Source organism: Osmerus mordax, chromosome 18, assembly GCF_038355195.1.
Source record: "Osmerus mordax isolate fOsmMor3 chromosome 18, fOsmMor3.pri, whole genome shotgun sequence".
Taxonomy (NCBI): Eukaryota; Metazoa; Chordata; class Actinopteri; order Osmeriformes; family Osmeridae; genus Osmerus; species Osmerus mordax.
The window spans coordinates 7,030,222-7,043,590 of record NC_090067.1 but is presented as its reverse complement, the minus strand read 5'-3'; the positions used below and the strand labels follow the sequence as shown (position 1 = coordinate 7,043,590).

Genomic DNA, 13,369 nt, shown 5'->3' with positions numbered 1-13,369 from the left:
ATTGTCACTGTGCAGTTTCTATTGGCAACAGATACATTATGAATCAAACTTGAGATGAGTTGCAGACTTCCTGTTTCCAAAACCAAAATAAAACCAATTTGATTTGGAAGGAAATGCCACCTAAGAGCTCTTGAAAATATAATTTTGGTGTGAAGAACAAAGCCCCTGCATGATCACAGTTTGATTAAACTAAATTAATTTTGAAATAAAAATGAATGACTAATTCCATTTATCACTGGATTTTCTTGTTCAAAGCTCTTTTTCCACGCTTAATGGATGCGCTATCCTGCTCATGCTTCAAAGTGGTCTGGGTATGCATGTGACCTACATAAGAAATATCAAAGCCAAAAAAAACAAAAGAGGAGCCAAAATGAATTTTAAAAACGTACGCACAACTTGTGGAAACATCCCTTAAACCGAAACATAAAAAAACAAGAACAAAGAAGAACATTTCCTGTTGGTTGATTGTTAAGGGTGGCTGGCATGCTTTGTGTTGTCATTACTGTGTCAATAACAATCTTCCTTTTCCTTTTTCCCCCCACCCCGAGAACAACAAGAATATGATATTAGGTTGAGATGCTGGGGTGGATTGAGAGGCGCCTTCATCTTCCATTCCTTTTGAATCTGACTGGAGGACCTCGATGTCAGAGATCTGTCAGCTGAGGCGGAGGATATCCTTTTGTTGTCGTCACATCCTTCAGAAGCACAGAATCGGGTGAGAAAACTGGAAAGAAAAGAAAGGCAGCATTCGTCCCCTGTGCTGAACACGTCCTGGAAGTGTCATGACAAACATGTAGCAGGTGTCAGATCATTGCCGCTACCTGTTTAGTGGTGTGTGTGCACATGTTAATTAAGTGTTAATTTGCCAATAAGAGACTTTCCTGTAAATGAGGAGGAGTGCTGAGAGAGCGGTGGGTACAGTGAAGGTTCCGTGGCAACATTGTACTTGGCAACCCAACTTAGTGTATTATTCTTTCTCTGTTATTAATCTGCCTTCAGCCAAAGAGAAAACATTTTTTTAAAGGCAACCTGTTCCTCTTACTTCTACAATGCTGCAAAAATCGGGTGTAGGAGAACGTGTCTTGGAATTGTGTCTTTGTTAACAATTAGCCTCGCTAAAATGTCAACACCTTCAGATGATTGGGAAATCCTCTGCCACATAGTTGTCACATCCCGGACCCCCACCCTGGGATTGAGCAATTATCCAGGACATAATACGAAAGCAGCAGCAAGTAGTGCGTTGTGAATAAAGAATCCAACATTACTCAGGTGCCGATTGTGTGAAAATAACAATATTGCTGGCCTCTTATCGGTCAAAGGTTTAAAGTTCTACTTCCTGTGTTCCACTGGGTCCGTGCTGGGAGCAGTATGCTGGTAGAAGAGTCAGCGCTAATTGCCTCTCTTAAGAGTTTGGTGGTTTTCCCCACGGCGTCCTCCTGACTCATGCAGACAGAGAGGGGAACATCACTGATCTACCACCACAGGCAGTGGCTCACACTTCACATTTTTGTTCATTAACAAGTAGGTTAAGAAAAACATAAGCTCCGTCCTGACTTTCAGGGCACCATACACATTCTAGAAGGTAACCAAAGGCTGGTCTGCTGAGTCATGGAGGAAACTCGTCAACAGTACATCTGTGCTGGAGAAAAACCTTGAGAAGATCCTCTGATCGGTCGGGTTCGGCTGTCTCTCTCCCTCGCCTCACTGACTGTGCTTTCAACTCCTCAGGGACAGTGAAATCAGGACCACAGAGGGTGTGCCGTACGTTATTGTGATTTTCCCAGTTCTTTGTCCGCTGCCCAACCTGAGATTTTCAACCTAAACTTTGAGAACCATGAAATATGGATGGGAGCAGAAGAGGGGCCTAGATGCAGGCCTGGCAGAATACTGCAGCAGCAGCACATCTTTTATTGAGTAGTTTTAGTGTAGCTTTCAGAGGAATCGGGGAGGGGGGGGGGGAGGGGGGATCCACAGCATTGGTTGTCTTGAGGAAAAAGAAGCAGAATGTATAAATGTTGCCGAAGACGAGGTAAGGCGGTGATGAGGCTCGTTACCTCGTTTCTAAACTGCACTGTTTAATGAAGCGGCCGCAATCGATACCGGGATTAAGAGGACAAGATGTGCCCTCAGACGTCAAGTGAATCTCCGCGTGTTGGTTTCACCCCGTAATGCCCCCGGACCCCTTCGGAGGAGTGTCAGTGACGCAACAAGAGTAGTGTGAGACAGTGGGGGAGCGCTCCTGAGACACGGATCAGAGGGACTCTGAAGAGAGACCTCCCTGTCAGGCTCCACAGCCTGGGCCTCGGCCACGTGGACGTGTCTGGCGAGCATGTGCTCCCGTCCACTGATTTGTCTCTTCTTCTGCATTTAAAGGGAGTAAATGATGGGGAGCCGTCGCTCATTATACACTTTACACTGCTGAAAATTACAGTGATGGACCGATGACTGAAAAGGTGGCCATGAACAGTGTGTGTCTGTATGTGTGTGTCAGTGACTGTGTGCGTGTGAGAAGAAATTAAGCTTCAACACAGGATAAAACTGACCCACAATGTCTTCAATGAACGACCAGGTCTTTCTCTATAAGATTCCTGATTGTTGGAGAGAGAGACGGAGAAAGAGAGAGGAAGAAAATCTGGATTTGAACTGGGTTTCCTCTAATGAACGGCTCCTCTGCCAGGACCTAAATGTTCTAGTTCATATTATAATAGGGTTGAGAAGCCTAGCCTGTTTACGCGTCATTCAAAATGGATGCCAAGAACCTGGTCTTGTCAACGCTGTCTTCCAGACCACAGGCAACACACTATATTTGGGGAACTGGCTCCTGAAAATGGCTCCCAGAAAGCAACGGCTGTGCCTCCTTCTGTCTCGGTCTGTAAGCACTGTCTGCTGCTTTCATCTACGTCAGTTCATTCCTCTGACATACTATTGGAATTTTGCTCTGACACCATTGGAAGGAGGAGGGGGGGGAGGGGGGCTGGACCCTGACTCACAGGCAGTGGGAGAGCGAGCGCTAGAGAGTGAGGGATAGAGAGAGAGGACTAGAAATAAAGAAGGATAGAGCGAGAAGAATGGGGTGTGTGGGTTTAGGTAGGAACCAGTATAGGAAGTGTGTTGGGGAGGGGGGGGGCTGTATGTTCAAATGCTCTGCACATAATATTTTTACGCCACTAAGCTTAGCTTAATGAGTTATTCATTTCTGATTCAAACAGTTTTTATAAAAATGCAATGAAGCAGTGAATATCCAGAAATGTATTTATTCTGTCAATAATAAGTGCCACAGATGTAATCCCAGTATCTCTCTGTTTAAATGTGTGGAAAATGTGCCTTAAATATCAAACAACCACGGTGAGACATGAAGGAAAATAAGGTCCGGTGCTGGAAAACTGAACGGTCTGAAGGTGATCTAAAGTCTGTGGTGGAACAAGGAACTCTTTTAAGTTCTTGACTGCTATTGTGTTCACTATGTGTATTCTAAAATTCTCTCTCAGACATGCTTGTCTGAATGAGTCCCAAGCGAGGACAGTTGATTCTGACATCCCAGACAGAGTCAGATCACTAAGCTGCCCGCCCGCTAGTCAGGTCAGAGACACGGTCCTTCCACTTTGACTCTCAACAGGAACAACCAGTGTCAAGTGACAAAATGTTTGCTGGACTCACACCACAGAAACACAACTCCCCGTGGTTGGAGATCATTTGTTAACTCAACATGACACGTACAAATGCTAAATGTACAATTGTTCTGGCTGTGAATAGGAATGAGGGAATTTTTTTATATATATATAGCGATATATATATATATATATTGCAGCTGGTGTAATTACAGACAATGTCTTCCAGCGTGTTGGAATCATCCCACACAAAGAGACAACGCCTGGTACTCATGGCAACAGAGAAGGTGCCACCCCACACCCTACCCTTGACCCAGCAAGGAGTCTCCTGTGATTTGATCAGCATTACCCTTCCTACTGTGTCACAAAAATGCATCCTGCCCTCCTCTGGCTCTTGAAATGGGCCACTCTGACAGAGGGGACGTAAAACCGGGCGGATGGACAGGGAGATAGTGAAACACACACAATGTCATGGCTTTGACGGTAATATCATCTTTCCTGCACTCACTAAAAGGACCACAACAGAGAAGTTGGCCATGCAAACCATCTATGTCCTTCCTTCGTTTCCATAGACCAGTGGCATGGCAGACTGTAGAGCTCGCCATCAGTTTTTGGAACAAAAATAAATCAATTCTGGCTGCTGTACTTTTGAAGTGGTTTCTGTTAATACTGTTCTGTGAAAACATTTTCTCTTTCAGTCTGCAACCTTGTCTGCAAACAGTTGAGAGGGTTATCTCCGTCTGAGTGTTGAAATTCACTTTCTCAGCAGTAAGGGCAGATAACACAGGTCAAACTGTGCAGTTGTAATTTGTTGTTGTGTTGCGTTGATGTCATCGGATACCTACAGAAGGAAATCTATCAAATGTGCTATCCAATCCGATTTCTGTTCATGTATAGTGCAGGTCATACCCATCTGAAACCTAATTACCTCACATATCTTTACATCGGCTACTCTGTAGTCAATACAGGGGTTTCTGCACCTCTCTGTTCCTCATTCACAAGGCGAGGGAGGAAAGTGGGCCCCTTTCCAAGAGCAGAAAAGAGCGTCTCAATCTCACTCTCTTCTTTTATTGCTGCAGAATTAATTTCCGCCATTTTCTGCCCATTTTCTGTTGAGAAACGGATAAGGATTGTGCGGATTTATCCAGTGCCAATTAGACATCCACCCCGTCGAGGTTAATAGGGGATTAAGCGGAGCTGGGGCCCTCTCTGCCATCCCACTGCCCATCTAAACTGTGACACCGCAGAACCAAGCAGGTTCTCAGAGTACAACATGAATCAATTAGTACATCTCGGGTAATGTGTTACTGTGGCAGAGTGCCTGGCTTACAGGCACAGTGAGAGAATAACAAGCAAGTTCGGCAACTAAAATGTTTTGCTCCCACACGCCAGCTGATCCCCTTTTTGGGATTTATTCTGTACTTAATGAAGGTGAGATACACTAAATTGCCCAGTCATATCTTTAGCTGGTCTTAAAGCACACTGGTAGAGATGTGATGTTCTATTCAATGGCATACATACTTGTGTCTGGCGGTGCTAGTCCTTGGCACTTCAACAAACAGCTAGCAAGTCACTTCAACACCAACAGCTAGCAAGTCACTCCAACACAAACAACGAGTCATACAAACACTTCAGCTAGCAAGTCACTGCAAGATGACTCCAACAGTTACGGTTAGCCAGTCCTACCTGCACCAGGTTCCAGCCCTCCAGAGACTCAGCGATGATGGACGTGACAGACGGACACACCCCTCCGAAGATCATCAGGTGTTTGGGACCGTAGCAAATGGCGTCGAAGAACGCTCGCAAACCCTTAGCGTTGTCACACTGGAAGGAGGGGCGGCAAGGAAAAGGAGAGGACAAAAGGAGTGGAGAAGAGAGGTGATTGATGGAGAAGGAATGGGTGAGAGGAGGGAGAGAAATAGTGGAAGGGAAAAAGAGGGATACAAAGTTACAAAGCTGTATCAGGTAAGTACCGACTCACTGGACACTAGGTGACTCTCGTTCCCCCCAATCAATAACACTTATCCATTAATCATCCACCAATCCTAAAAGTCATGAGCTCGGAATAAAGCCACATTCCACTAATAATTCAATTATGACTGACTCCCTGTTATCAGAATAGCATGCTTACAAAGCTACATATGTGACTACAATCTAGCCACATTTGCTAGCTCTGAAACCATGGATACTTGACACAACCGCACTGGGCCTTGACTGCACAGCCATCTCCCATTACTATGGCAACGCTCTTGGCTCTCCTCAAGTGCGGGAGAGAGAGGCCGAGCAAGAGAGGGAGGAGGAAGAAGAAGAAAAAAACATGGAGTATGTTCTATTGATTGCTACATGAGCTCCTAACTGGTTTTGGGTCAGATTTGTCTGTGTTTGCAATGATATTCCTATCAGAGGTAAACACTTCACACTGTCCCTATTACACACACTCAATTCTGGAAGGACTGACAGCTGGTGTGTGTGTGTGTGTGCACATGTGTGTGTGTTTGTGTCTACCAGGACTGAATCCATCTCCAGTTGAAAGCCCTCCGACCTTGTTAAAGATCAACCTGGTTGGAATTAGATTTCTCCAGAGAAGCTGCAGTGCGTCTCGATGCCGGAGATTAAAAATCGAAACCCTGAGAGACCTAGGATCCTCTGCCCGGACAAGACTGCAGGCTGTCTGGGATAGGAGCTGTAGTAGCATACCTACAGACACCAAGCAGCATTCAGAAGTCCACATGCTCTGATACAGGATGCTGTGTACAACCCTTTACCATCAGAAGAACCTTCTGGAAGCCACCACCTAAAACCCTTTAAGGCTCCCAGGAGAAGCTCAATAACTACCCTGGAAGAATTCTGTTTATTCGTGGAACCTTTTTCAGAGGTACAGTGTCGTACAAATACTACAGCACGCTATACAACCGAAGTCATTCGTTTTAGAGAGTATGTTTTCAGGGGGGTAGAAGAAGCTTGGGGATCCCATGACGCTAATGATGTAAGCTTGTGTTTGAACCAAAACACCTATCTTCTACCTTCTACCTATCTAAGGACAGCCAGCTGAGCGGTTAGGGAGTCGGACTAGTAATCCGAAGGTTGCCAGTTCGATTCCCGGTCATGCCAACTGACGTTGTGTCCTAGGGCAAGGCACTTCACCCTACTTGCCTCGGGGGAATGTCCCTGTACTTACTGTAAGTTGCTCTGGATAAGAGCGTCTGCTAAATGACTAAATGTAAATGTAAATCTAAGGCTCAAGACGCACTTGTTCCGGGAATACAACGGTACTTAGGAATGGTTCGCTTGACCCGATGTTAGTTTCCTCAAGGATCACAATGACTCTTGCTCAGAGACTTGTTGCTCTTGTGGTTAGTGGTAACTGTTTTAAAAATTTTGTACTCGCTGTGATATATTGTTTTTATTATTGTTGCTTGTTTTTTCCACAGGTACACTTGCACGTATAGCGGTTCATGTTGTTTAATTGTAACTTGTTTAACTACATGCTCTTATGGTTCTTCCCTTTGGCACTTACTTTGGTTGTTCACAATGTGTGCTTCATGTTTTGGCTACTCGCAATGTTTTGTGGCTATCTTGTTGTTATGATCAGTGACCTATGCACTTTGTAAAGCTCTCTCTTGGAAGTCGCTTTGGATAAAAGCGTCTGCTAAATGAATAAATGTAAATGTAAATCTAAGGTTAATGTTTGACCACTGACCCATAGCATCCGCAGTGGGACCCACTGATTAGTTTCTGCTGATTGGCTGGTTTGAGCCAAAAGAGGCATGGCTCTTTACACTAGGGCCCGGCATTGTTACGTGCTGGTAACAGTCCTACATTATCTGTTCTGTTGAATTCAGAACGGAAGCAGCAGGAGGACGTTGGATGTTCCTGATGTGAGAGGAGAGAGCGTGTGATTAAGCACGGCGGGGGGGCTGTTATCTTGGTCACATGGGCTGAATCAAAACGACGTGGCTGCTCAAACATGATATCTCATTTGCATAACGCGAGCCTCCTTCGTTTTGTGCTTTCTGTTTGTCCATCAGCAGGTGAGCAGAATGGCGTTTTGTTAGTGGGTGCCTGGGGGGGGGGGGGACGACAGTCAGAAACCAAGCATGTGAGGATGTGAGTTAAATATGTCATAATAATAATAATAATTATAGAAATAATAATAATAATGTCTTATTGTTATTGTTGATGTCACCTAACAGACTTTTAATTGTACAGCAATGGAGTTGATTATTTACATGGCTGAAGAAAGCCAGTCCCTCAACCAAGCCCCCTTGACACCATCACCATGCAATTAGCCTGAACAGCGCTTATTAAAGGCCCACATGAAGGTGTGTCGATAACCTGTTGATGGGTCCACAACTCTGGTGCTGTCCTTTCCTATGCTCCCATCTAGAGGCACTTGTACTCAGTGGTTCTGTATGTGTTACTCACTGTCCTCCTTGATGAAGAGATGGAGTCCTGGTCAAAGGGCCACAAAGCAGGTGTGTGTGTGTGTGTGTGTGTCGGTGTGTGTGTTATACAGTCCCAGGGCCCCAGGACACAGATGTGACCTCACTCTCCGACCTGACCATTAAGCACCCCACTTGGCCAATCACAGCAAAACGCTCCCTCCTTTGAGAGGTACACAGCACCGACCAACTGCTATGCTCTGGCTATTTTCTAAAGAGAAGGAGAAAAAGAGAGAGAGAGAGATGAAGCAAAAGAGCTATATCTTTGAACAGTCGATCTGATGCTAACCACCTCTATCATTTCCTCTCTTGTTTCCTCTCTCTCTCTCTCTCTCTCTCTCTCTCTCTCTCTCTCTCTCTCTCTCTCTCTCTCTTCGTCAGGCACACATCCACGCAATCTGCTTCGTTCGTGATGCTTTGACCGCCGTGTTGCCACGGCAACCCGCTCGACGCTTTGAGTGGCAAATGAAGAACAAGAAGGGAAAGTAGGGAAAGGAGGAGGAGGCCGGCTGAACAGGGGCTATACTTAGCAGTGATTTCGTGTCACAATCAGACGCCCATTAATGGGTATACCTATTCAGTGGATGCTAGAGGGTTAACAGTGGATACGGTGTGTTCCAAACCCAGGATGAGAGAGAGACATGGCGCAGGGAAGACAAACACAGAGACCTTCGAGGCGACAAAAGCAAAAGAGCAAGAAGTGACAAACAGTTGAGGTGTCACATTTAAGGAGCTCTCGTGAACTCAACCAGCCGTCCCCTTCCCTGACCACCGCAGCCCCCTAGCTCCCCCCCACATCATCCACCCTGCCCCCCCCCCCCCCCACACACACACCCCTGTGTTGCTTGCCTTTCCCACCTAGCTAGAGACAAACATAGTTCACATCACATGGTCTGTCCCCCTGCTCTACAGTGTATGACTGTGGGAAAGTCCAAGATGGAGGCCTGCGTTCAGTTTGTATTCATCTGTATCTTTCTCTACCTCTCGTTCCTTTGAAATAAACCTCAGTTGCTATAGGATAACAAAACAAATGACTTCTACTAGAATACCCAATGTGTATTAACAGAGTTGAGGAGAGAGAAAAAAAACACACACTACCATTAAGCACCCACACACATATACAGGCACATACCCACACACACACACACCCACACACACCTACACACGTGACAGTGTGGACTGGGCAGGCGTGTCATTTTGTGATAACAACAAGAGCTAATCAAAGAGAGCTAACCATGATGAAATGTCTTGTTAGCTGAGGAGCTGCACCTGGCTCCGTTTAATAGCAAATTACTGCACTCAAATAAGCAACCCCCCCCCCCCCCCCCCCCCCCGGCACTACTGGCCTGTGTGTGTGTGTGTGTGTGTGTGTGAGCACACGTGTGTGTGTGTGTGTGTGTGTGTGAGCACACCTCTGTGTGTGTGTGCAGTGAGCCTTGATGATGTAGGGTGCCATTTCACAGACAGTCGGCTCTTGACAGCGAGTTGGTTAACAACATAAACACACACGGACAAATGCACACACACTCAAACAGCTAACCTATGGCACTCCAATGTCTGCCACGGAGACATGAACAGGGAACAGGCCAGAATCTAGGAAATAGTCTCTGTTTCTGTGCACGATTAGGGGAGGGGATTTACTCTTGCTTGGCAACTGCCAGACTCACAAATGGGCATGATGAAATTAGGTGCCATTCAAAATGTCCTCTTGTGTCCAATGTTTGCCTGAGTCCACAAATATAACAATGGAAATACAAAATATGAAGAATTAGAAGCACTATAGCCACTAGTTCACTGTGTGAGTGGATATGACTGAGATACAGTGCACATATTCATACTGTGCATCTTCCTTTACAATAACTACCAGTGAATGTTCTGCATTAGCATCTGCCCTTCACTGTGCTCTACAGCACCAACCTGACACATTAAGAACCATTACCGTATATACGTTTATACCCCTTTTTAATATAGCCAGTGAACCTGCCAGATTTGGCTCCATTACTGCACATAACACTACATTCATCTTGATTACAACCAATTAAATCAGCTGTTTTTGGATCCTAAACTATTATTATATAGAGAGCTAGGTCCTTGTCAGCCAGGGAATCCGTGCCATATTTTGAGCCATGTACTTCATCATGAGGAGTGAATCTGCCAGATTCGGATACGGTTATTAAGGTCAGTATTGACCATTGGCCTCTGCTGGCCTTGTCCAATTGTGACGTGCTTTAAACACACATACGCGGGCCACGGAGACATTGAGGACAGGCTATTGGCTCCCCATCACCAGGCACCAGCCATTGAAACCGTCTAAAACGTTGTGAAATATCACCCACTTTAGGTATGTGTGTGTGTGTGACTGTGTGTCTCAGATCCAAAGACAAGGAGTGTATTTTGAGGGTAGGCTCTGCTGATACATGTTGGTGGTTATGTAAGCGTGAGGGATGGAAGGAGCGAGAGAACTGTGTGGAGAGGAGGGAGAGAGGGGGATGTATGCTGTGAAGGTCCTCGTTGTAGTAACATTTGGACAACAGACCCCAGAGTACTCCAACAGAGTTCCACATTGATTGACTGAGAGTGGAGAGGAGAGCGTGGAGGGGAAGAGGAGAGAGAGAGAGTGAGAGAGTGACGTGTTTTAAATCTGCACCCCCCCCCCCCTCCCCCCCGACGTTACTTCTACCTTGCTGCACAAAATACTATTAAACACAGTCAAGTCGTGTCGAAATACCTGCTCAGAATTCAGTCTGAGTCAGTCTGAGTTAGTAAAGCAGACAATTTGGCTGCCCTCCTCACACCCCCATCCTCTCTATCCCTCAATCTCTCTCTCCACTCTCGAGCTTTCTCTCTCCACCCTTTCCCTTTCTCTATCTCTCACTCCACCCTCTATCTCTCTCTCCATCCCTCTCTCCGTGCGTTCCACTTGCTTAACTGTCCGCATGCCGTCACTTAACGACATTTCTCCAATTTGAACAACTGCCCACCAGCCTCGTATCACCCCCCCGATAGCCATCTTGGATGCTGCAGTGTTCACGTAGACACAGGCGCACGCACGCACACACAGAGACACACCAGGAGTCCGGGATCCTTTCAGATTGGCCCGAGTAGTGACAGGGAATCACAGGGAACACATTGAGCTTCATTAGCAATCTGCAGGCAGCAGAAGGCTGGGCCTTTGGTAAGCCTATTACAGGTTAGTCCCTGTTTTTACAAGGCCATAGGACAGCTGGAACATAGTGCACTGAGAGGCAGATGATGTCCTAATCCTGCAGAATCAAGACAATCACACACCTAGGAAGGCTTTAGAGAGACCAGGAGGGAGAGATTCCAAAGTATGTGTGTTACCGTAGACTGTCTGTTTTTGCCATGGTTTGGGGGAATGAGCTCCAATGCTGAAGATTCACATACAAAAACGGAGATACTTCAACCGACTCTGTATTTCACCTCAACTCATAGTATTGGTAAGTAATGGTAATTCAACCATGTGTAGGTCAAAATCATAGCCAAGTTCTCCGTCAGACTGATGGTAGGGCTGCCATTTTGGTTCCAGGAACATCTCTTCCTAGAAACAAGCTAACATCTACCAACAACATCGAGGAACCCCTAAAGCTCCTTTCCCATGGCACAACATCCTCTTGCCAGGCCACACAGGCAGCCCCACTTGATTAGAGGCAAAGAGGAAAGGCAAGGATGGAGAGACAGAATGTAGCCAAGGAGGAGATACCATTATCAAGTTAATTATTTCTTGGCCCGAGGTCTTCCAGGCCCTCCCTGGGATGTTGTCTTTGGGAGTTCTGCACATGGAGGGATGGAGGGGAGGGATGGAGAGAGGGAGGGAGGGGGGAGGCAGGGTAATGACTCTGTTGGGGATAATTGTGTTCATGCAGTGATCTGTGCACTGTAGCATCAAGGCGAGATAAAAGCCCTGTGTAGGTCAGGCCACCCAGACCCTTGGGGAACCCGGGGGGGGGGGGGGGGCTCTGTGTGTGTATGTGTGTGTGTGGGGGGAGGGGGGTTGCATGTGTGTGTGGGTGTGTGTGTGTTTGCTAGTGTGGGAGCATATGGCATGAGTTTGTGCATGTTTGAGAACATTGGTAAGTCTCTCTGTTCTTGTTTCTACATGTTTGTACAGTATGTAGTGTATCTTTGTGTGTGTGTGTATGTGTGTGTGTGTGTGTGTATTTGTCTCCAGCGTCCTACTTTTTGCTCTGCACATCTTTTGGAAAGCCACATGTTTGCCTTCACTCATGTGCAAACACAAACACACACAGTCACTTTGACTCAGGGCATCTGTCAAGCATAAAAAACTTTGTGAATCCTACAGTTCCAACCCACCTCATGTGAACTGCCTGAAAAAAAGGTTGGCGAAGAATAAGAATTGCCCATATCTACACTACTACAGATTACCTCATTAAACTTCTCTCAGGGAAACTGAAGCATAAAAACAAGTATAAATCCTCCCTTCTTTTGTATTTATTTTTCCAAAATGGAGACACCATAGGACAACCCCATCTCTCACTCCCCATTATGTCCTCCCTGTCTTTCTATCCCCCTCCCCCTCTCTGACAGTTATCTAGTATGTAGGTACTGATACATGGCCCTAGCCAGGACAGGTTATTACTTACAGTGGAGCTGCTGCTGCTGCCGTCTGGCCCAGAAATCCCATTTTCCACCCCGGCTAGTCTCCTCATACCCTTCTCTGCCATTGCACATTCATTCCCCATTAGGCCGTAGGGCGGTAGACAAGCCATTGAGCATGCTGCAGGTTAGGGTTGTGTCAGAGGCAGACTGTGATCTCCAGATTGTCGAGTCCTGCTCCAGGTAGGGGCTCAAGGTCTCAGGGACCCAGCTTGAAGGTGTGAGGAGGGCTCAGTGATATACACGATAAACTTTCACACACACACATCAAGTAGGTCCAGGAAGATACATTCATATTTCTGGAAAAAGGGGGGGAAACTTGTGTGTGCACACACACACACACATACACACAGACAACAACAACCAAAAACACATTCAAAGTCAGTCCATTTGTGGTCGAATGTTATATATTAATGGGTGACATATCTGATGATATTGTCTGTTGTCCTTATGACCAATGTCATCTGGCAACCACAAAAGTCCCATGGTGGTGTTACTATCTGGCAGTGCTCGAGGGGTACATGCTGTCGAACAACACGCCACCCAGAGCCACCCAGGATGCATCCCAGCTCCACATCTTTTCGGTTTAGTCATTTGTGTTTGTGTGTGTCTGTGTGTGTGAGAGACTCTGTACGTGTTGATAAATGTGTGAATATATGAATTCCTTATAAATTAATGAATGTA

The 13,369-nt window shown here is 46.1% G+C and overlaps 1 protein-coding gene across 1 annotated transcript in view; it reads right to left on the bottom strand.

Moving 5' to 3' along the window:
* Positions 1-13,369, bottom strand: part of gabbr2 (gamma-aminobutyric acid (GABA) B receptor, 2) — a 111,849-nt gene that overhangs the window by 72,422 nt on the left and 26,058 nt on the right. The window contains exon 2 of the mRNA XM_067256202.1: positions 5,295-5,432. Within this exon, the coding sequence (XP_067112303.1) occupies positions 5,295-5,432 (138 nt within the window). The remainder of the gene's footprint in view (positions 1-5,294; positions 5,433-13,369) is intronic.